This window comes from Rhinopithecus bieti, unplaced genomic scaffold, assembly GCF_001698545.2.
Source record: "Rhinopithecus bieti isolate Rb0 unplaced genomic scaffold, ASM169854v2 scaffold_4655, whole genome shotgun sequence".
In the NCBI taxonomy this organism is placed as follows: Eukaryota; Metazoa; Chordata; class Mammalia; order Primates; family Cercopithecidae; genus Rhinopithecus; species Rhinopithecus bieti.
The window spans coordinates 217,946-243,003 of record NW_016804517.1 but is presented as its reverse complement, the minus strand read 5'-3'; the positions used below and the strand labels follow the sequence as shown (position 1 = coordinate 243,003).

The 25,058-nt window shown below is 35.6% G+C and overlaps 1 protein-coding gene across 1 annotated transcript in view; it reads right to left on the bottom strand.

Moving 5' to 3' along the window:
- ATAD1 (ATPase family AAA domain containing 1) overlaps window positions 1–25,058 on the bottom strand; it is a 66,616-nt gene that overhangs the window by 26,544 nt on the left and 15,014 nt on the right. Inside the window, 3 exon segments of the mRNA XM_017868862.1 lie at window positions 5,069–5,269; window positions 10,930–11,050; window positions 13,262–13,360. Of these exon segments, the coding sequence (XP_017724351.1) occupies window positions 5,069–5,269; window positions 10,930–11,050; window positions 13,262–13,360 (421 nt within the window).

Below are 25,058 nucleotides of genomic sequence, written 5' to 3'. Positions count from 1 at the left end.
CTGCTAAGGAAATGAAATGACAAGCCACAGACTGGCAAAAAATATTTGCAAACACATACCTGGTAAAGGACTTGGACCCAAAATATAAAAAGAATTCTTAAAGTTCAACAATAAGATAATAACCTAATTGTTGTTCCCAATACAAATAAATGATACATCTTCGAGGTGATGGATATTCCAATTAGCCTGATTTACTCATTGCACAAGTACCTCATACATATGTACAATTATTATGTACCAATTAAGAAATTAAAAAGTCAGACAATAAAAAATATTACAGTTGTTTTAAAATGGGCAAAAGATTTGAACAAACACCTCAACAAAGATACACAGATGACAAATAAGCATATGAAACAATGCTCAACATCATGTCATTACGAAAATGCAAATTCAAAAAATGGTAAACTATTAGATACCTATATACCTATTACAATAGCTAAAATCCCCCAAATTAATAAAACCAAATGCTAGAGAAGATGTATAGCAACAGGAACCTCAGTTATTGCTGGTGGAAATGCAAAACGGTACAGCCCCTTTGGAAGACCGCTTGCTAGTTTCTTACAAAGTTAAACATTGTTTTACCATATGAGCCAGCTGTTTTACTCCTAGGTATTCTACCCAATTGAGATGCAACCTGTTTCCACAGGAAAACCTACACATGATGCTGTCAGCAGCATTACTCCTAACTGCCCAAAACAAGGTGTCATTTAATAGATGAATGAAAAAACTAACTGTGGTTCATCTACATAATAGAATATTATTTAGCAATAAAAATAAGCTATCAAATCATGAAAAGATGTGGAGGAAACTTAAATGCATATTGTTAAGGGAAAGAAGTCAGTATGAAAAGATTACATATTGTATGATTCCAACTATAACATTACAGAAAAGGTACAACTATAGAGACAGTAAAAAAAGATCAGCAGATGGCAGCAGTTTGGGACGAAAAGGGAAGGACAAATATTTGATACTATTGTGTATGAGACTGTAATGATAAGTCAAAAACATTATGCTTTGTCAAAGCCCAAAGAACTGTACAACACAAAGAATGAACCTTAAACCATGGACTTTGGTTAATTACAATGTATCAATACTAGTTCATTAATAAATGTCTTATGCTAGTATTAATACTAGGAGAAACTATATATCTGGGGGGGCATATGGGAACTCTCTATATGATTTCTGCTCAATTCTGCAAACTTAAAACCATTATTAAAAAGAAAGACTATTAATGTATTTTAGAAAAGGTTAATGAAGATATGAGGTTGCAAGAAACAAAGAAAAAAAATCCCAGAGTTCAGAAAAAAGTGGAACTGAACATAAGAGTTGGAAAACCTTGACGTGATTATGCCACTGTGTGTTTGTATACACAGCAGGTATGCATACAGGCTGAAGCCAAGATGCTTGGAAGGATTAACACTCACAGAAAGGGTAGACAAGAAAAAAAAATTCTGCTCATCACTGTACAAGGAAACTTGTCCATCTTTGCCTGGGCTCTGAGGGGTAAAATGTCCTCCTTACACATAAAAAACTAGGACCATGGGGAGTCTCTTTCAGGTGTGAAGTCTAAATTTGTACCACCATTCAGTCCAGGAAGACACAAACTGAGAAATTATCTAAAACTGGTTTTGAACGATCAGACCCCTGAAGTTCTAAGCAGAGGACAGAAAAAGTATTCTGGATCTTCTTAGGCAACAAATCATTCTCACATAAAAACAAGCCTAAAGCCATCTAATGTTACAAATGACACAAGGAAACAAACCACTATATAAAAAAAGAGTCAACATAAAGTAAAATTAGAATTTCAGAAAAGAACAATTCAAAACTGTACAAAATAATATGCTTAAAATTCTAAAGATATAAAAGGGATTGAAATTCTAAAAGAGCAAGCGACAATAAAAAAGGGAAACATTTTATAAAGAACCAAGCAGAACATCTAAAGTTCAAATATAATAAACAAAAAACAAACCCAATGGTTGAAAGATTAAATATAGCCAAGGAAAGAATTGCTTTTTATAGCCTACTCAAAAATTGAATTATTTTTAAGTTGTACCATTATTTTATGTACCAACAAGAAACTTAAAATGCTGCCAACTCAATTGTAACATGCTCTCCCAATTTTGAAGATGCTAAAATGTAAAAAAAAAAAAAAAGTATGTCTTAGAATTGATGATATATAGTACACAACTAAATGACGAACTGTAAAAATGACTCAAAACGAAAGAGATGAAGAATTTTTTTTTTGAAGATGGGGTCTTGCTGTGTTGCCCAGGCTGCAGTGCAGTGGCATGACCTTGGCTCACTGAATATCCTCAATCTCCTGGGCTCAAGTGATCCTCTCACCCCAGCCTCCCAAGTAGCTGGGACTAGAGGCATGCATTACCATACCCGGCTAATTTTTGTATTTTTTTTGTAGATATGGGGTCTCACATGTTGTCCAGGCTGGTCTCGAATTACTGGACTCAAGGAAACCTCCTGCCTTGGCCTCTCCAAGTGGTGGGATTACAGATGTGAGCCACCACACCTGGCCTGAGAATTGTTTTTTTTTTTTTTTAATGGGAGCATTGCAACATGCAAACATATACAATGGCTGAGAAATCTTCCAGAATTAATGAAAGTCACACATCCTCAGATAAACCACCGTAAGGCTTAGCAGGCTAAATGAAAATAAATGCAGACCTAGAAGAAAACCATACTTAAATAGCAGAATGACGTAAAAATCTAACAGCAACTAGAAAGAAAGGATAGATTACTTACAAATATAGGGCAATAAGGAGAATTCTCAAAAGCAACAAGATTAGAAAGATTAGAATGCAATGGAATTGTAGTTTTAAGATGCTGAAAGTTACTCTGTATCATTCAAGAGAGAAGGTAGAATTAACACATTTTCACACGCAGGAAGAATCTACTCTTTATACAACCTTTGCTGAAAGAACTTTGAAAGACTTCAATAAAAACAAAGTTAAATCCAGAAAAGACAAGATCAAAGAAGCAATGGGGAGCCAAAAACCTAGCAAACGTGGCACTAAATAAGCAATGCCAGTATAAAACAATATAGAAGGTATAAGAAAAATAAAATGCTTAACAATAACATGTAAGAGATGAGATATTATTACTACCTAAGAGTTCTAAGTTCTCTGTGAATTATTTGGGAGGAGGGTAGAGATTACCTTTGACTTTTAAGTTGATATTCCAAACATTTCACTAAAGTAAAAGAATGTATAACTTCTAAACCTGTAGCAAGAAAAAGGGAATAAAGCAAAAAAGTCTACTACACTGGTAAATTAAAAGCAAAAACTAATATAGCAGAAATAAATCAGCTAGGTGGCATAATCCCTGCACTTTAGGAGGCCGAAGCAGGAGGATCACTTGAGCTCAGGAGTTTGGGGCCAATCTAGGCAACATTGTAAGACCTCATCTCTACAAAAAAATTAAAACATTAGCAGGGCATGGTGGCACACGCCTATATTCTCAGCTATTTGGAAGGCTGAGGTGGGAGGATTACTTGAGCTGGGGAGGTCAAGGCTGCAGAGGGCCATGATTGTGCCACTGCAATCCAGCCTGGGTGACAGAGTGTGAAAAAATAAAAATAAAAAAAAAGAAATCTGAATCATCTCAGCTATCATAATAAAATCAAACTAATCACACTTCCCAGTTAAAGGGAAGCTTAGATTACAATTTTTAGAAAATATAGCTAATAGGCCAGGTGTGGTGGATCACACCTGTAATCCCAATGCTTTGGGAGGCCAAGGCGGGGCAGATCACTTGGCCCCAAGAGTTTTAGACCACCCTGGGCAACATGGAGAAATCCTGACTCTACAAAAATTAGTGGGGTGTGGTAGCACACACCTGTGGTCCCAGCTACTCAGGAGGCTGAGGTGGAAGGTTCACTTGAGCCTGGGGAGGTTGAGCTGCAGTGAGCCATAATCACGCCACTGCATTCCAGCCTGGGTAACAGAGTGAGATGCTGTCTTAAAAAAAAAAAACAAGAACAGAAACAAAAAACTAGCCATATGCTCCTCTATTCAAGATGCACACCAAAACACCAAAATAACTGGAGTAAACTGATGAGAAAAGATACATAAAGCAAACAGTAACCAAAACAAAACTATACTATACATCTGTATCTGTTTTTCTGTCTACATGTTTACATAGCCTATCATACTAAATGTAACTATAATAAAATATAATTCAAAAGTACAGTAATAAAGTTATATAAATATATATCCCAACACTAATAATACTGTATAACTATACATATTCACAATACACATCATACCAGGAACAAAACAAAAATAAATCCATAAAATGTAGCAAGAGTCCATTAATATAAAAGTCATGACATACAGCAAAGGATAGTCTAGTTTGCTGTCTTTTTGGAAAAGAATGAAATTAGATTCCTATCTCATGCTATATATAATTTTTAAAAAGAGAACATTTATGGGGATAGTGAAGGTATTTGTAAACCAGATACAAAAGTATAAACCACAAAGGAAAATACTGACTATAGACAACTGTAAAAAAAAAAAAATCAGAAACAAAGATAAACAAACTAGAAAATAGGTGTAATCATAATAAACATCAACAAAATAAAACTACAAATAACTCCAAAGAAATACTGAGAATTCACAAATAAGAAAACCCAAATGACTAGTCGACATGCTAAAAGATGCCCAAATTTACTACCAAGCAGGAAAACATAAATAGGTATAATAACTTTAAAGAACTGGTAATCCTAATGAGGTTGAAGACAGATACATCCACACAACCAAATGATTCAACTTCTAGCTATCTTTCTTGGGCAAACATATATACATGAGAAAACATGTACATGGATGTCCACTGCATACTGTTTGTAACAGAGAAAAGATAGAAAAACATATCTATCAAGTAGGGGAATATATAGTCTATGGTTCATTCTACAACACAGAAATTATACATAGTATATTATGATGTTGGTTACGTTGTTTTATTAATATGGCCTAATAAATGTTAAAAACTAAGTCTGGTTATCTAAATATCTTTAAAAATGGCCTTTAAAAATACTCATATAGAAAACATAGCATACCTATTTCATCTATAAAGATGATGGATGGTTGTAGCTTTATGGCAAGGGAGAAGACAGCAGCAGCCAATTTTTGAGATTCTCCATACCACTTGTCGGTCAGTGTCGAAGGCTGAAGGTTAATAAATCGACAGCCTGCTTCTTTGGCAGTGGCCTTGGCAATCAACGTTTTACCACAGCCTGGAGGCCCATAGAGAAGAACACCTGGAAATGAATATGTTATTTATTGCCGTTAAGGGGATCTTTGCTTTAATTTATATGACAATCAATAGAATATTAACTCTTTCCACAAAAAAACTTTCCCAATATTCAATCTTGCTTTTATTTAACCTTGTTTATAGTAGTTAAGACAGGAGAAAGCAAGATGCCATGTTCTAAGTTCAGTGTCAGTTAAGAGCATGTATTTGGTGATGACAGCATCCTGTGCCCTCTCCCTTCACGAAAAGGTTCAGTTTAAATGCTCACCTTGACATCCAAATTCATACCACTTTATTAACAGTTGATAAACAAAATCATCTAAGGCCCTCCACCTTCACAAGCAAACAAAGCACCACAGTGCTTTGATATTAGCCTACAGAAGGTAAACAACTTCAAAACAGATTGTGGCAAACACTGTTTTGCTGTTGCTCACAGATTAAGTTTTAGCCAAAGGACATGTGCCTTTTTCCTTTTTCCAAACTGATAATCTTTTCCTAAAAGAAACAGAAATTATCAGTCACTCCTGTTTTAATTTCCAAAGAATAAAACTATATTATTAACCTATGGTCTCCATTAACAGCATTTTGCTGCTAAATACAATTTAAGGTAACACTTGAACATTTTGGGAACCACCACCAACTGTTTCTCAACTAAAATGAGATAGCATTTTATAAATTTAAATAATATTAAATATATAATACTAAATTATATTTACTAAATTACTAATTCAGTACTACATGATTTGGTACCTTAACTTACTACTATGATGGTTATTAAAATCAAAACCATTCTACAGACAGCCCTAACAAAAACTGTAATAGGCAAGGACCTCTCAAAATATTTGCTTAATTAAAAACATCAATTTTCCTTATGAAACATTATTTTTTAAAATGCCATCTATATAGATGGCATGCTAGGGTAAACTGGAAGCAATCTGGAGGAGCCCAAAATTTTCTTATAATAAAAATAAAATTCAAAATGAGAAGAAAAATAATTTGTATGAAATTTCCCAAAAATATCTCCATTTTTTAAAAAAAATAAGAAATCTGCACCTGATTCCATAACTCTAGCAATTTTATTTTTCACATCAAACACTTCAAAATAATGTTCAAGCTCTTCCTCAAGCATACGTAGAATTTTCTACTGGTCTTCATAATTCTTGAAGATTCAAGTTCTAACAGCAACTAATCCAAGTTTAATCCTACTAAACTTTTTCAAAGCTGACGTTTAAATTTAAATCCATAAGCTTTACCAATACATGTTAATTGTATTTTCAAGCATTCTGCAAATTTTAGCTAAGTTCACTTAGGTGCTTAAAATTTGGTTAAGTCAGTTATAATTTGAATCTTCTACTGACACTTTTCTTTTGGATGGTTCATATGAAACAATACAGAATAGTAATCTAAAACCACTTGTTTGCAGATACTTGGAATTATCATTAATTTCATCATTTTGATCACATAATTTAATATAGAATGCATATCTATTAGAAAACTTTTATACACATGTAACTTAAATCTCTGGGTTTTATACTGTTACACTTAGTACTTTCTTAAAACTAAATTAAATTTCAGGGTTTTAGAACAAAGTATTTATGCAAAAGCCTCCATATTCTGTTGACTTTGTAGCTACTCTACTACTTCATAAACATATTCAGTGCTTTTAGAATGTTGTGTTTGTTTCAAATTATTCATTTGTCACTTGGAATATTTCCTTTCTAGTAGTTCGGTTTTGTTACTTCTTAGCAGGATGAAGTTTTCCAAATATTCTTTTCAAGGATTACAATTAGTGTTATTAACCGAGCAGTTACGAGTGTCTGGAGTGCCTAAAGATACAATATGCAAAGAAAGCTTTTGGCTATCCTAACTTTCTGGGGATAGGCTGTAACAAATAACGTACAGGAGCTGTCAATATCCCCTCCTTTACCTATGTAGTAGTTACATAAGTGTTAGCCTTATAGTTATTCAGTAAACTGCTTTATCCCCACTCCTGTGGCTCAAGCCTGTAATCCCAGCACTTTGGGAGGCTGAGGCGGGCAGATCACAAGGTGAGGAGATTGAGACCATCCTAGGTAATACGGTGAAACCCTGACTCTATTAAAATACAAAAAATTAGCCAGGCATGGTGGTGCACGCCTGTATTCCGAACAGCTATTCGGGAGGCTGAGTTAGAAGAATCTCTTGAACAGAGTTTGAACAGAGGCAGAGTTTGCAGTGAGCCCAGACTGCGCTATTGCACTCCAGCGTGGGCAACAGAGCGAGACTCCATCTCAAAAAAAAAAAAAAAGTTTCGCTAAAATTCATGTTGGCTTGTTTGACACATTATCAGTCAGTCTAGAGATAACATTATTTAGAGTGGCACCTTTTCTACATACTTTCCTAAAATGGTCTCCACAGTGATAATACTTATGATGGGTGACAAATGAGTACTGCAAATGAATGTGAGGCATTTGGCTTTAATTACTAGCTTTGCAACCTTTAAATTAGTTCTTTGAGCTTAATCTGATAGTTTTATAACCAATTTCAACAAATAAAAACTGTGTTTATTATCTTATGCTTTATAGAGGCTTAAAAATTTAAATCCCTTTTTAAGATGGATGTATTTGGTAATGGCTTTACTTAGTAAGTGCTACATGCAAATAAAAGATTTAGGAAGAGGCTGGGCATAGTGGCTCACACCTGTAATCCCAACACTTTGGGATGCCAAGGCAGGAGGATAACTTGAGCCCAGGAGTTCAAGACTAGCCTGGGCCACAAAGTGAGACCCTGTCTCTACAAAAAATTAAAACATTAGGCAGACATGGTTGGTACATGCCTTGCAGTTCCAGCTATTCAGGACCAAGAGGCAGGAGGATCATTTGAGCCCAGGAGGCTGCAGCAGTGGGCTATGGTTACACCACCGCACTCCAGCCTGGGAAACAGAGTAAGAGTCTGTCTCAAAAAAAAAAGGATAAGGAAGAAAAAAAGTACTGGGACAAACAAATCCAAATTTGAGATAATCCTCATTTGTGACTAATATTCCACCTTAATAGTGATTATTTTTCTTTTTTGGACAACAGTTTATCAGCTTTAATATAAAATTTGTCCAAATGGTGCAAAAATATATAAATTAGATCTACTTAAATATAAAGTACTTGAGAAGAATATGGGTCTTTATAACCTCAGAAAATCTATTTTTAAAATTATTTTTTTCCTTAGGTTATTCACATTTTAAAGAATGCACCAAAGCATGAAGTATAACATTCACAAATATAATAAAATTTATATGCCAAAATAACAATACAGAATTCAGAAAGTTTACAGAGGAAGCCATATGGTATTCAGATGGATTTTGTTGGAATTTTAACTGTTGTAAATTTTTAAACGTTTGGGGGGAAAATCATTTTTTTTTTATATAACCATCAGTATCTTACGTGTGCCCCCATTTCCCTCTCATCAATTAGTGGCATGATGGTGTGCATTAGCTTCAACTTTGTATCTATACACAATAGTTACATATGACCTCATGCACTGCATAGATACTGCACAGTCACTCTCCAATTATCTTTTTGTAGTCTATGTGAAGCAGTGATCACTTTCAGCTCAGATAGCAATAAACTGTATAAGGATAATATAAAATTGTCAATAATTCCAACCTAGATAACCTATTTCCAGTCCCAAAATGGAACAAATAAGGATGCATCTGATTTTACACTCTGCTTCTACACACTAATATCCAATTTATGTTGAGGGTCAAACGTAAATTAATGATCTTCAAAACTGTTATTCTTGATTAAAATTGTCCAAAACATAAAGGTGAAAAAGTTCAAATAGCAAAACTTTATATAATCAGAAAATATTCATGTAACTTTTAAATTGGACAATGTTTTCAAATAAGAAGCAAATTTACATATAACTTTTGAAGTATTCCCTCCATAATTTGGTATCAACTCTGCTAACTGGGTCTTTAAACCAAGTCCAACTGGAGAAATCACCCAATTACCTGATTTAAGATATCACTTATGAAAAAAAGAAGCTTTCTCTAACAGCATATAAAGAGTATTTTACTTTCCTAAATTCACTAGCATTGTCAAATTGAGAACTAAAAATGCAGAAAAGTTATTTTTTGTTCAGACTACAAATAACCTGGAAAAGGGTAGTAAAGACTTAACTAAATAATCCGACTATGGCCATACATTTTTGATCTGGGCTCAAATAATCATTCAAAAAAATTTTTTTGGGGGGGGAATCAAAATAAACTAAAAGTGTTTTGTTAGGAAAACTATAAGCAGTGTTGTTATTTCAGAAAACAAAAGAAATACCTAATAGCTTTGTTGTTTTAATAATAAAAGAACATGTCATTTTGCTGTTAACTGTCATCTTCCACTAAACAGAAACAAAATTATGTAGTGCATAAAATGCACAAGTATAGGCTTCAGTTACCTTTGGTATGTAAATTAATGCATTTTATTGATATAGCTGTAAATTTAGAAATATTATAAGCATTATAATTTAAACATACATAATGCTATTGCAATATTTTTAAAGATCCACTTTTTTGAAAAATCAGTGTGACTAATAATTTGAGTTCGGTCTTGACTAACAACATATATCAAACCCATATAGTTTTGGCAATACATTAGACAGGAGCTTCTGCTAGATGAAAATAAGCTATCTCATGGAATTAGGATCTGAACGCCATAGTAACACACACATATATCTCTCACTGTAAATTATGTACACTGTATCCGAATCACCTTTAACAAGCGTTAAGCATGACAGAAATATTTGCACAAGCTGGGAACGATGGCTCACGCCTGTAATCCCAACACACAGGGAGGCCAAGGCAGGTGAAGAACTTGAACTCAGGAGTTCAAGACCAGCCTGAGCAACATGGTGAAACCCCGTCATTACCAAAAATATAAAAAAAGAGCCAGGCGTGCCGGCACATGCCTGTGGTCCCAGCTACTCAGGAGGCTCAGGTGGGAGGATCACTTAAGCCTGGGAGGCGTAGTTGAAGTGAGCCAAGATTATGCCACTGCATTTCAACTCGGGTGACAGAGTGAGACCCCATCTCGAAAAGAAAAGAAAAGAAAAGAGAAGAGAAGAGAAGAGAAAAGAGAAGAAAAGAAAAGAAAGGAAAAGAAATATTTGAATGAACAAGAATTACACTTAATGATGCAGTTATAAGCACATTCAATTCTTGTGTTCCAAGACTTTCAAAGTGATTTTGAATAAGCAAACATCTCCATCAAAGTGAAATATTTAATTTCTAGTTCATCTGCAGATCAATATTTCCTGAAAAGAATCATTACATTCTAAAATAAGATCGTTGGAGTTGTGAAACAAGAAAAAAATGTCTTGGCTTGAAAACAAAACAAAACAAAATCTTTTATTATGACTTTGAATTTTCTTTAATCCTGATTTTCAAATTTTAATTTACTTGGAAGTAAGAGAAATGAAATTGAAGGAGATTATTTTAACAAGTATTTTAACATGTAAATACAGGGAAAAAGTTTATCTCAATTTCAGATGCTAAAGAATGAGCAATTATTTTAAGAAATTGTTCACCTAGATCTCAGCATCTTCTTGAGAATCTGATTTCACAAAAACTAGTTCCACAATGCACGAAGTTTCAATGTTTTCTAGGATTTTAATGCTTTCAGCGAATATATACCTTTACCATACCTTTTGGAGGTTGCAGAAGCCTGGAATTCTCAAACAAATGTTTCTTTTTGATAGGTAAGATGACTGTGTCTTTCAGATCCGTAATGACATCATCTAAACCTGCTATATCACTCCAAGTAACCTGGCAAAAGTTAAGGTCAACATGAATTTTACTACAAATGTACACTCACTAAAGTAAAAAAGAACCCTCCCAAAATAGCAAATGTTAATGTGATAATTATACATAAATAGGTTAAAATCATATATTAACATGAGTAAAGACTTTTCCAAGCAATAATGAAATAAACTGCTACGAAAATGGAAAAAGGAATTTAATAGTCAACTATCGACGATTAAAATCTGTAAGTCAGGTACTCAAAAATCTGCAAGGGTCTAATAAGCTAAATTCATTCCACTTATAAGGAGGAAATACTCTGCCACAAGAATATTGAGAACCAGCTGAGACATAATTTAGCACTGGCTAATGGGAAAGAGCTCATCAGGAATGTACCTATTTTATACAGGATGTTGTCAAGCACCACGGAAATTAATTTTAGAAATAAGGTCTTACAAAACATGACTTCTGAATTTTATCCATCAAAAGTAAACCTATGGGCCAGGCGTGGTCACTCACGCTTGTAATCCCAGCACCATGGGAGGCCAAGTGAGCGGATCACTCGAGCTCAGGAGTTCGGGACCAGCCTGGCCAACATGGTGAACCCCGTCTCTACTAAAAATACAAAAAAAAATAAATTAATTAACCGGGTGTGGTGGCGGGCGCCTGCAGTCCCAGCTACTTGGGAGGCTGAGGCAGGAGAATCGCCTGAAACCAGGAGGCGGAGGTTGCAGTGAGCCAAGATCACGCCACTGCACTCCAGCCTGGGTGACAGAGCGAGACTCCCTCTCGGAAAAAAAAAAAAATTTAAATCTATGTTAAAACTTAAGGAAGTATCTCTATAAATAAAAACAGGGCATACATATTTTCAAAATAGACAAGAAAAACCTGATTCAACTTGTCCTGAAAGGAATGGCACAGTAAAGGAGCTGGAGTTGGGGCCAATCAGAAGCAATACTTTACAATAGATTCATTTCCTTCATAATGTAAAAAAAAAAAAAAAAAAAAAAGAAAAGGTGCAAACCAGCAGCCAGATCTGAAAAAAAAAAAAAACTTTCATTGTAACTGCAACAAAAAACTAAGTCTGCTAGTACAGATTTATTCAGAAATTAATATAGGTAGGGTTCCAAGAAGGTACCATTGTAAATCTATAAATCAAATTCAAATGCAGGCTTAATTCTAGGGTGTGTGTATGTCTCTGTAGACACAGATATTAAGACACTGCAGACTTTTATTTTCTAGATTTGGAGATGGGGCTATTTCATTCTATTTATTTATAGCAATATATCATTAATGTATTAGGGAAATATATTCTATTTATAGAATTTATAAATGTATAACTATCATTACAAAATATTCATATAGGATCTTATACATTACATCAAGCTCATCCTCAAAATAATCCTTATGAAGTAGGTAAAGCAGGTTTATTATCTCTAGATTACACCAGGGAACTGAGACTCAAAGAGGAAATTATTTGCCAAGGCCATTAACGGAAAACCTGGGATTCAGTATCCTGTGTTATCATACCATATTATGAAAATCTAGGTTTAAACTCCATAAAACAAACATCCACATGACTTAAAGCAGTATGCTTTATATACCACAAAGGCAAATATATAAAAGTTTTACTAAACAAACATGTACAGAAAAAGAGTTAACAAAGTAGGCCTGAGACTGTTATCCTTTGGGAAGGCATACTTGCAAGACTGGTCCTTGGCTGGCATGTGGGAACTTAGATTTCAGGAGAGTCCCACCATTTCTTGACAAGAACAGCTCACTGTGCCTAAACTGTTTGTGCAAACAATATGGTTTATGGTGAAACCATTTTCCTTCTGGAAGTCTAGAATTTTGGTACATTTAAGGGAAGAGGGAATCTATATAACCAGCCCCCAATAAATATGTTGGAGACTGAGTCTCCAGCGAGCTTTCCTGGTGACAACATTGCACATGTGTTGTCACAACTGGATGCACTAATTAAGCACTGGGTGACTCCAGTTTGAATCTTGTGCCTGGCTTCCTTTAGACTTCATCCCATGCCACCTTCCCTTTGCTGATTTTGCCTTATATCTTTTCAGTGTAATAAATCATATACAGGAATACAACTATATGCCAAGTCTTATGATTCAGCCTAGAGAATCAATGAACCCGGCCATGATCTTTAGGACCCCGACACAAAATGCTAGAACCCACCCCCACCTCCACAAAAAATTCTTAAATAAGATTAAAGATACATACATGCATATTAAGAGGGTCTACTAAATGAGCAGCAATACTCATTTCATATTCTGAGAGCTTCACATTTTTCACACCAATTTGCTTCATTAGTTTTTCTGCCTAGAACGAAAAGAACAAACAACCTCCTTTGACTTGATATTTAGATACTGGCACTTCGAAATAGATATATGTGAAGTCTAAAGAGCAATGAACAGATACACAAGAAATTTCCAAGGATTCTAGGTCCCTTGATTTTAGCCTTCTCCATTGTGAGCCCTCAGGTAAAGATTCAAATCTGAAATCAGGGAAATTTAACTACCTTTCAGGAAATGAGAAAACAGGGTATGTGACTGAAGAGATCTTGCACTTCCAAGAGAGGCTCCCATTGTTTCAATCAGACTCTTGGATACAGCTTAGTTTCTCATTCCTAATAGGACTATCACGACAGGTAAGGGTAAAATCTCAAGATGAAAGACACAGGAGTTAAGGAGGGCAAGAAATGTATAACTGAAGTTTCTTTAAACTGAGTATCTGAAACGGATGTCCAACTTCCTTCAAATTAATCCAGGTATCTACAATAGCTGGCCATACATATCCCATTTGAAATTGCTCTGATATGCTGTCCCTTTTAGGTAGAAGTCAATTCCTGGGACTAGGCAACCAGAGTTATAATAAAAATAACTCTACATTAGAAGTATATTTGCATATATTCTCAAAGCAGGCCACAACCAGCATTAAACCTATGAGTTCTAGCAACACAACAAAGCTTTCAATTAAAATAAAGATAATGAAAAATATTTACTGAGTGTGCCAAATATTATGCCAAAATACAGTAAAAGGATTAACTTACTGAATCCTCAGAGCGAATACTATAAGACAGGCATAATATTTTCCCAATCACAGAAAAAGAAACTGAAGTTTAGCGTGATTAAGTAATTTGCCTTTGGTTAAAAGTTAGCAAACAGAAGAAACAAAATATGAATTCAAGGAGTCCAACACTAGAGTGCATACTTAACTACCACACATATTTGCCCTGATTTCTTCCATTTTAAGATTGGAGTTTATAACCACGAAAGAGTTTTTAAAAATCTATACATAACAAATTCAAATTTCAATTAAGTGAACATTTTAGAAATGAAGGGACTCTGGTAAATCAGGTTTACTTAAGTTTTGGTTATTACATTTTCCTAAAATGCTTTTGATTATATAGAATCTTGCTGTCTGTCCAGGGTTATGACTGCTCTAAAAGGAAATTCACATCACACAGTATTTTAGTTATAGAATGGCTAGGAGGTTAGGATAAATGTATTTAATAGCTTTAAAAAAAAGTACTATGGGGGCCAGGAATGGGGGCTCACACTTGTAATCCCAGCACTTTGGGAGGTTGCGTTGGGAGGACTGCTTGAGCCCAGAAGTTCGAGACCAGCGTGGGCAACATAAACGCCATATCTACAAAAAATGAAAACTTAGCTGGATGTGGTAGCACACGCCCATAGTCCTAGCTACTCTGGAGGCTGAGAGAGGAGGATTACTTGAGTCTTGGAGATCAAGGCTGCAGTGAGCCATAATCATGCCACTGCATTCCAGCCTAGACAAGAGAGAAATCCTGTCTCATAAGAATTTTTAAAAAGTGCTATGAACCACATCACACAACCAAATACGATATATCTCCTATTTATCTTGCCCCTGCAAAATCACTGAATCAATAGATAATCTTTTGTAGATTCCTTTATCTCTTGTAAATACCTTCTCTTTTACTGCCATAAGTCATTTACATGTCAGTTATAAAAGGTATCCTATTTTAGCATCTGAATAACATTTACTCTTCATTTTCATTATGCTACAGTAAATGTGAAACCCTCCCACATGTGTTCTTTTTAAGCAATGCTCGAAGACAGTGGTTTTCCCAGGGGACATTTAGCAAAGTCTGGAAATACTTTTGGTTGTCACACTTGGGGGTAGGGTGATACCAGCATCTAGTCAGTAGAGGTAGAGATGCCACTGAACATTCCACAAGGCACAGGACAGCCTCCCTTTCCCCATCCCAAAGAATTGCCCAAAATGTCAACAATGCCTGCTCTGGGAAACTCTGTTTTTTTCCCTATTAGCTAGTTGCCCTGAAAATTTTACTCTATGCCACAACTGCCTCTTATTTTAAAGAATAGCCTTTATTTCTATCTGGAACTTCCTAAATAAAAATGACAAACGAATAATGTTTAGTTTATATAGAGATAGAAAATGTTATCTTGTCAAGTTTACCTAACATCTCTTTCCCGCAACAGCAGTCCCACTTTAACAATCTCTTCAGGTTGTATTCACAATATATCATTGAAAAAAAGGGGAAAAGGAATTAATGGTTTTATTGAGCACCTACCACATCTAGCACTGTGCTAGGTAACTTACAATCAACCCTTAAAATTAACCTGAGAAGTAACTATTATTATCCTTATTATTTAGACGAGGAATTTACAGGTCAGAGAAATTAAAAGAAATGTCAGGATTATACAGCTAGGAAGTGTCATTAACAGAGTTCGAATACTGATTTGTCTAATTTCGAATCCCATATTCTGCTGAAACACTAATAATCCTCATTTGGGAGAGCAGAACATGGCTAGTGAATAAATGAAAAGCACCAAAAAACACACCAAAACTGCCACAGAACAGTGTCCCAGGAAGAAGTTATACAATTGCCTAGTTTTAACACTTTTAAGTGAGCCACTAGATAAGCAGAAAAACAAAATTATGATTGGACTACTGTAAAAATGGCTTATGTTTATGCATGCTTTCTTGTTTATAGCTTAATGAAAGTTATCTTTTCTGGTCACCATGGTTTGCTTGTTTTTTTTTTTAAGTAGGTATCTCCAAGTGGTTGTTGTTTCTGTGGAGGGAAAATGAGTTAGATGGGGAGTGTGTGGGGCCAAAAGAAGGAGGAAAACTTACCTTTTACTGTATACCCATTTTTTTTTGAATGTTCCATAAGATTTTCCACCCTTTCACACTATTTTTTACCTTTTCATGCTATTTCATTTTTTCTCCATGTAAAGTATTATTTTTTCAAAAAGATTAAGAAGTGGAATAGGAAATATTAAACTAATATTTTTGCCTGGAGTGGGGAAGGCAGAAAAGGGGAAAAACAGCAGCAAAGAAAATACTTAGGAGCTAACACTCACTCCATTAAGGTTCTAAAAGATTCATAAAATTGTCCTTTTGGAAGAATCAGTTTAGAAAGTTGGACATGTCATTAAAAGAGTGAAAATCAGAGATGAATGAATTAAACCTACGTTAGAAACAAGGACAACCTCTGATCTTTTTACCGAGGTCACAGCTGAGTTGTTCCAATTTAAGTGTGTGCAGACAAATCACTGATATAAGGCTTTTTAAAAATGCATTTAAATGGGAACTAGTGGCCGGGCGCGGTGGCTCAAGCCTGTAATCCCAGCACTTTGGGAGGCCGAGGCGGGCGGATCACGAGGTCAGGAGATCCAGACCATCCTGGCTAACATGGTGAAACCCCGTCTCTACTAAAAAAATACAAAAAACTAGCCGGGTGAGGTGGCGGGAGCCTGTAGTCGCAGCTACTCGGGAGGCTGAGGTAGGAGAACGGCGTAAACCCAGGAGGCGGAGCTTGCAGTGAGCTGAGATCCGGCCACTGCACTCCAGCCTGGGCGACAGAGCAAGACTCCATCTCAAAAGAAAAAAACAAATAAATGGGAACTAGCAAGGATTCTGAGTACATAATTATCTTTATATAATAGGTATAATCACATCACAAACTTACATTAAAACTGGAAAACATCTTCTTCTACACAAGCGGAAACAGTGATCCTCTTTTAGGGTTAGTGTACTTATATCTCTTTCCTCTCATTTTACTGTTATATATTCTGAAAGTTCTCAGGTAAGACGGCTTTGCACTGTAAAAGGAAAATAAATCTTGGGGACCCCAAATCGCTAAGCTAAAGGGAAAAGTGAAGCTGGGAACTGCTTAGGGCAAACCTGCCTCCCATTCTATTCAAAGTCACCCCTCTGGCTCACTGGGATAAATGCTATCTTACTGCCTCCTTTGGAGCAGCTAATAAGAAATTCAAAAGAATGCAACCATTTGTCTTTTATCTACCTATGAACCGGAAGCCCCCTCCTTGCTTCAAGTTGTCCTGCCTTTGTTTCGAATTCCAGACAGAATCCAATGTTCACCTTACACATGTTGACTGATGTTTCATGTCTCCCTAAAATGTATAAAACCAAACTGTGCTCTGACCACTTTGGGCACATGTCATCAGAACCTCCTGAGGCTGTGTCATTGGCCTGTGTACTCAACCTTGGCAAAATAAACTTTCTAAATTAACTGAGACCTGTCTCAGATATGTGGGGTTCACATTTTGGTGACCGTGAAGGGATTCTGAGTGGAGGTGCCCCTGACTTTTGACAAATCTATCGGTGCTTGACACCAGCAAGAGCTAACTTTATGGCTCAAACCAATAGTACTATTTGCTGATGTCTATGAGTGCCCCCTCCAGATAACACCTGATCTCTCCAAATTTGGTGGAGACCCAAAGTTTATTTTGCTATACAACTCCCTTTTTTTGGAGTTTCACTTGCTTCCAACAAGGAAAGATTTCCTGCTTCCATGACAATGGAGGGCAGGTAACTCCTTTACGGAGTTTGAGCTCACTCCTAGCAGGGAAGATGAGTTTGACTTTTTTCCTGCTTCTAGGATGTAGAGAGCAGTCTTCAGCCTGAGATCTATCCATAGGTAAGTAGCTGAATTGGGGTTTTGTCTTGGCTAAAGTTTAACAACTAGCTGATCTTAATTTCTCCTTACCATTAGAGCACTCAGTGATCATACTGTTGGGTCTTTTGTTGTTTGTTTGTTCTGGTCTTTCTCCCATCAGATTTGACAAACTCTACTTGACTTGGTCAAATCCGAGTGAGAATTCCAAATTATGGGTAACAAAGCCTCCTTAAATTGACTAAAATTCCTCACAGCTGCAAAAGAGGAAAGAAAAAAAACAAAAACAAAAATCCATGCATTTGGTTTCTGTGTTTGTTTACTGTCTCAAAAAAACAAATGTCCTTTCATTTACTTTTCTTCCACCCTATACCTCTTTCCCCCTTTGCTATCTGCAGTACCAAAAAATCTAGAGAAGGTTTCTAATGACTTGAACCCATTTAAAGAATTCAGAACAAAGGCGCCACTCACCCCTTTTAGAGTGTTCTGTTTTCCTTGTGGAGTTTCAAGAGTCATGGGCAGATTCTTCTTAAGTCTAAACCTCTGTCTTCCAGTATTCCATGACCTGACTTCTTTGGTTTGGGGGTTCCAGAGATTATCTTGTACTGTGACAGGATCTGACCTTGGTGTGTGTAATGGTGAATGAGAGCTACAAAGTTAGGGGTGGCTGAGCACAGTTTACAGGAAGTGGTCTTGGCTGTTTTTTCTCCTAGGAAGTTGTTGTTTAAGGATCCTGATTCTACCTCAGAGACGCATTCTAAAGGGTCTTCTCTATTGCCTTTTCTCCCAAAATTAATCTCGATTTGGTTTTTCTGTGTACATTTGCGTGAGGAACTGAACTGCTGTTTTCGCAGGTAAATGAGAGATTGAGTTTTCTCAGCTCCGAAAAGAAAGAGCGTTTTGCTCCCCCCAGCCAAAAGGTGCCCCTGGGTGACTGGGGGCCTAATGGGAGTGTTATAGGGGGTTAACCTCCCTCGACATACAATGGCCTTACAAGAAAATCCCCAACAAAATTAATTTTAAAATGGCTCGTCCAGGAAACGCATATAAGGCCGATCATCCCACGTTTTGAGCCCTCCCAGAGGTCATGGACCTCTGGAGAGAGAAACCGAGACACATAAAATGGCGGAAATAACTCAGTGGTGACACAATGTGGAGTCCTGCCCACAAGCAGCGCACACTGATCCACACATAAAAACCCTAGGCCACAGCTCGGTTCCTCCTTTTAAGAAAAAGTGGGAAATGATCTAAGAATGAGGAGAATGATCCCCTTTCAAACACTCCATAGGTTTTATGGCACCACTACTTGTCAGAGTTTATGTAAAATGGAAGTAACATGGTCTTTGTGCACATTTACATTAAGGAAAAAGAACCGCAAGGTCAACCGACAAACTACAAAGTTCCTACGTTCTCCTTTTCTGTCTTTCTTTTCTGGCTGCTTTAAATCTGCTGTTATTTTCTACTAAGATAAAAAGCACTTCTTGGATCTAACAGGTTTTTTTTGTTGTTGTTGTTGCTGTTTTTGTAAGCCAGTGAATTTGTATTTATCTCATGGCTAAAGTTCCGAAGTAAAAGCTATAGGATCTGTGTGTGTCTGTGTGTGTGTGTGAGAGAGTGTGTATTTAAAAGGCCTTTATAATTTCCATAGCCCTATGTTTAACTGGCAATTAAATCCATTTTAATTTCCTTCTAGCACACTAGACTTTTCCTTTCCATACTTTATGGTGTAAACTTTGCTATTTGATTTTCACCTGAGTTGTTTCCTTTAATATGCAAATTAAAGGCTATTTAGCTGACAACTGCCTAGGATAGTGAAAAAGGTTATTAAGAATTTGAAAGTCTAAGGTAGGAAAATAAAAGGTTTTATGAATCTATAATATGTACTTCTATCGGCATGCCTAATATGTCTATGTATTTATGTGTTGTATACACAATGTTTCACTACTGAAAATATATAAAAGAGCTCTAACTAATTGGCTTAAGAAAATAAAAGTGCTTGAATCAAATACTTTATCAGGGGAAATAAAAGACTAGTCAAATGCTTTATTCAAGTAAAAGTAAATTAAGTAAAATCTTTCACAAATAAGCTAACTTTAAAATTATTGATAAAGTAATNCAGGTTGTCAAGAATTTGAAAGTCTAAGATAGCAAAAAAATAGTTTTTCATGAATTGATAGGAAGTACTTCTATTGGCATGCCTAATACATCTATATATTTATGTGTTGTATATATAATATTTCACTACTGAAAATATATAAAAGAACTCCAATTGCCTTAAGAAAATAAAACACTTGAATCAAATACTTTATCAGGAAAAAAGAGAAGACTAGTCAAATGCTTTTTCAAGTTTACGTAATTTAATAAAATCTTTAATAAATAAGCTAGCTTTAAAATTACTGGTAAAGTAATATTAGAAATGTCTTAAGAATTGCCAACATATATTTTTATTCGCATTTATTAATCAAGCAATTTCATACTTATCCCTGCAAAATACTATCAAAGTGTCAAAATTTGGCATAGGGATTAAAAACCATAAACCCAGTCCCACACAGAATGATCTCCTCTTGCGTAATTGTTAATAAATAAGACATTGATATTAGTTTAATGAAAATAGCTACATCTTGAAGTTAGTCAGATTATCATAACTTCTAATCTTGTGGCTTTAGGTGATCTAGTCCATAGGCAGTAAGGTTTGTTCTGGGAAAAGGTTGTTAGTGCCTTTGTTTCAAAGCTCAACTATAAATGAAGTTCCTCCCAAAGTTAGTTCGGCCTATGCCCAGGAATGAACGAGGACAGCTTGGAGGTTAGATGCAAGATGGAGTGAGTTAAGTCAGATCTTTTTCACTGTCTCAGTTATAATTTTGCAATGGCAGTTCTGTAACTTTAAATGATGACTATTGCAGTTTTCATAAATAATGTAGGTAAACAATTAAAATAATTAGGTAAATGCAATGGGATAATTGTAGACAAACTCATCATAATTTAGAATCTAAAGTTATACTAAATAATAGATATTTCAATAAAATATATTGTAGAAAACATTCTTTCTAAAAAAAAGTGTGCCCTTTTAAAAGGTGAACAATTTTGTCTAATTCAAAGCTTATTTAGGTCATGTATAAAATAAGGTAAAAGGAACCAGGAAGTAAGAGGCATGCAAAGAAAGGTGTAAAAATAAAGAGGGTTGTTTTGGTAAGAAAGCTTAAAAAGAAGTATCTTATATGGTAAATTTAGTCCTACAATAAAACGACTGGTTAAGAAAGAGGATGGTCAGGACAAACCACAGAGTCCAAGCATATCATGAATGGTCTAAGTCTTAATAAAAGGATTTATTTTAAAAACAAACAAAAAAACTTTTATATAATTAAAGGGAAATTAAAATGGTCTTTCTAGAGATGATTGGACTTGATGTAAAAATATATACATATAGATAGAAACATTAAATCACTGGTTAAAACAATGAAATTTTCTTAAGGGACTGATTTACTCTTAATAAATTACAAGAGATTTTAATTTTTTTCTAACCCAAACTTCAACTTTTATTGCATCTCGCCATTTTCAGTTTTCTCTCCCCTTTTAAAGGGTGTGAAATTGTAACACTCTCTTTCAACTTATTTTCAGCTCATACAAGTTTTTTTCCTTGAGTTCTGTTTGTTATGACCTGATGCTAACAATGTTTTCATGAATGTCCAAAGGAAATGTTTTCTTCCAACATAATATTGTGGCAGTGCAGGACTTTTCTGTTGCCTTTTAGTAACTGGTCTAACAGATTTTACAGTTTATCTAAACAATTCTATGCCACTATGATTAAGCTTGGTTTGCTAGGGGAAAAAACTGAAATTAAAAAAATTTTTTAAATTAAGGTTATTAACATTCATGTATCTTTCTATATGTTCAAAGTACCTGTGCCATTGAGTTACATGGCTTTGACTTCTGGGTCTAAAAAGGACACCCAAGTCCTGCTAAATCGTAAACACTGACAGCAATTAAAGCCTCATCTTCAGGCTCTGTAGAAAATGCCAATCAAAATAAACTGCATTTCTGAAACACAAGTCCAGAAATTAAAGCTATTCAACTCCTTAAGGCCCAGGGACTATCACAGAAGAGGCGGGCATGTGAAATTGGAAGGGCCAATTTTGAGAGAGAAAATAAGTTCAATTTCTCTATAATCATTCATATCAAAGGCACTAATGCAAAACATATGGGTCCCTGTGTCAGATTAAGTAGGTTTTTGTTGAAGCATTAACTGACTCCTTAATAAAGGTTATAAAAGCTGTGAAAGGCTTATGGAAGTTATATCTTATGGTCAAGATTAAAATTTTGGAGACTGTTTATAAACATTTAAAAACAAATTGAATTGGCTTCATGCTGTTTATATTAGGGCTTATTGTTTGGAGAAGTCAGTCTCCTCTCTCAAAGAAAGAAGTTTTTCACCTTTTTTTGAGTTATCATTTTGAAATGAATGACTTATTTTACAACGACCTGTACGTAATATCAAGTTTTTTAAACCTTTGACATTTGACAAACTTTCCAAAATCAAATGATAAATTATGTCTTTTTTTGACCTAATTAATCCCTTAAGACATTAGGTTCCATGAAGTCCCAAAAATGACATAATCTGGCTTATTTAGTAAAAAAAAAATCATACAGGAAACATTGTCAAATAAGAAACGGTATTTGGTTTTCCTGGTCTGTATTTGTAGAGGTGTTATTAGTATGTGTTCCAAAATTATGAGAAACTCCTATAATTCTGCTATGACTTAATGTACATCATCAATAATAATTTTAATTATTGTGTGCCACAGAGGTAACAAATTTCCTTGTCAACTGTGTCTTTGACTATGGCTACCCTAAAACTTTTGTCATCCATGGACAACTGTTACTTTCTTTTGGTCCTCTTTAGAATGTGGTTTTATAATCACCTATAAAACTCTAATGGGTGCTTTTGAATGCATGTTTCTGATTGAAGACTGTGACATCAGAATAGAAGAAAAACTTTCAGGACTCACAGAGAGCTGAAAGGTCCATGAATATCAAGCAGAACAGGAATTAACTGCATGGACTGAACTAACAGAAGACTGAAGTTATCTTTTGACTTTTGCTTAAAATGTTGCTGATCCTTTTGTTTTTTTCAAAGAAACTTTTCTTTTGCACTACTGACAGCTTCTAACAATTTAGTAGACTCCTATGAACAAAATTTGGAGCATATTTGTTTCTCTCTACCTGATTTCTCCAGATTAGAAACTATTTGTGAGTATTCTTAACTTACAGCAATACAGTTATTTGCGTAAGTGCAGTAAGAATCTGTTTTCATTTGTAAAAGGACACAATTGGAGAAACTAGTTATTTTACCAAGGCTTTGATTGGAATGGTGTGCTTTCCTTTAAGTAATCAAACTTGACTTACATAGCCAATAAAAGCCCCTTGGGAAAACTGGCCTCATACCTTGTCTACACAGTCCCTGTACAGGGTTTCTGACCTGTGGTAAGTAAAGAATGTCACTTTCTGACAGGCCCAGGAGCCCCAAGTTTATCTTGGAATCAAAAGGAGAGGAATTCACCCAATTCACAGGTACCTGATGGTACAAATCCATGGCTGGGCTTGGCTTTAAAAAAGTCTTACCTGAGATTATTTCTATGGAACAAAGTTCCATCAAAGCCAAATTTAAAAGCCTATGTAGGCAGGGCAAGGTGGCTCATGCCTGTAATCCCAGCACTTTGGGAGGCCAGGGCAGGCAGATCACCCCCGAGATCCCGCCACCACACTCCAGCCTGGGTAATAGAGCAAGACTGTGTCTCGAAAGAAAAAAAAAAGGCCTATGTAACAAAATAATTATTCTTGCTGCACTATATACAAATAATCAGGCCAAGCATAAAAAAGCAAATCAGTCCTACCATAATTTGTCTTTCGTGAAAATGAGACACTGGAGACAGAAAATTATATTTCAAAACTATAGTATACTTGTTGTTAGATTCTAGTCCTGCCTCATGTTTTCAATTTTATTATTTTCTATAGTTTAGACCGAATTCAAACTTTTCTTGGCTACAAGTCTTCAAAATAATGTTTTCAGTTTCTTTCCCTTCTTTTTTCCACCGTTTTTCCTAATTTGGAGTCACTGAAAACTAAGCTGTGCTTTCTTAATGCCCTAAGAACTGAAGCTAGACTGTTAAACTTCAGAAGAACAGAACAGCAACTCAACACACATAAGCCACTTTCATACCTGTCTACGGACACATGGACTTCAGGTAATGTGGCCTATATACATTTTCCAGGATTTGTTTTTCATTTGTTGTTGGTTTTCTCCCTTCTTCCCCCTATTTTCTCTTCAAATGACATGAGACTTCACAACCTGCTAAAAATGAGCTTTCCTAGTAACTCAGACCTACCCGTCAAGGAATAAACCATCCTAGCCATGAGAGATCAGATGAAACTTGAGACTAGAGATTCATTTTCTTCTAAATATGCTTTCTTCAAAAGATTTTTAAAAAGAAAAGGGAGGAAATGTGAAAGGAAAATAAATCTTGCAGACCCCAAATCACTAAGCCAAAGGGAAACGTCAAGCTGGGAATTGCTTAGGGCAAACCTGCCTTCCATTCTATTCAAAGTCACCCCTCTGCTGAGATAAATGCATATCTGATTGCCTCTTTTGGAGAGGCTAATCAGAAACTCAAAAGAATGTAACCACTGGTCTCTTATCTACCTATGATCTGGAAATCTCCTCCTAGCTTCAGGTTGCCTCACCTTTGCTTCGAGCTGGACCGAACCAATATTCATTTTACATATGCTAACTGACATCTCATGTCTCCCTAAAATGTATAAAACCAAACTGCACTCTGAACACCTTGGGCAGATGTCATCAGGACCTCCTGAGGCTGTGTCATGGGTGCATGTCCTCCACCTTGGCAAATAAACTTCCTAAATTAACTGAGACCTGTCTCAGATATTTGGGGTTCCCAGTACTATGGTGCTCTTCTACTATGCTTGTGTTGAAAACAACACTGCAGAGATTTTTCTCCTCTGATTTCCAGCTTCTATTGCTCTTCTTTCCTCATCACTTCTATCTACTCCCTTACTACCTAGGCAACACTAACTGCA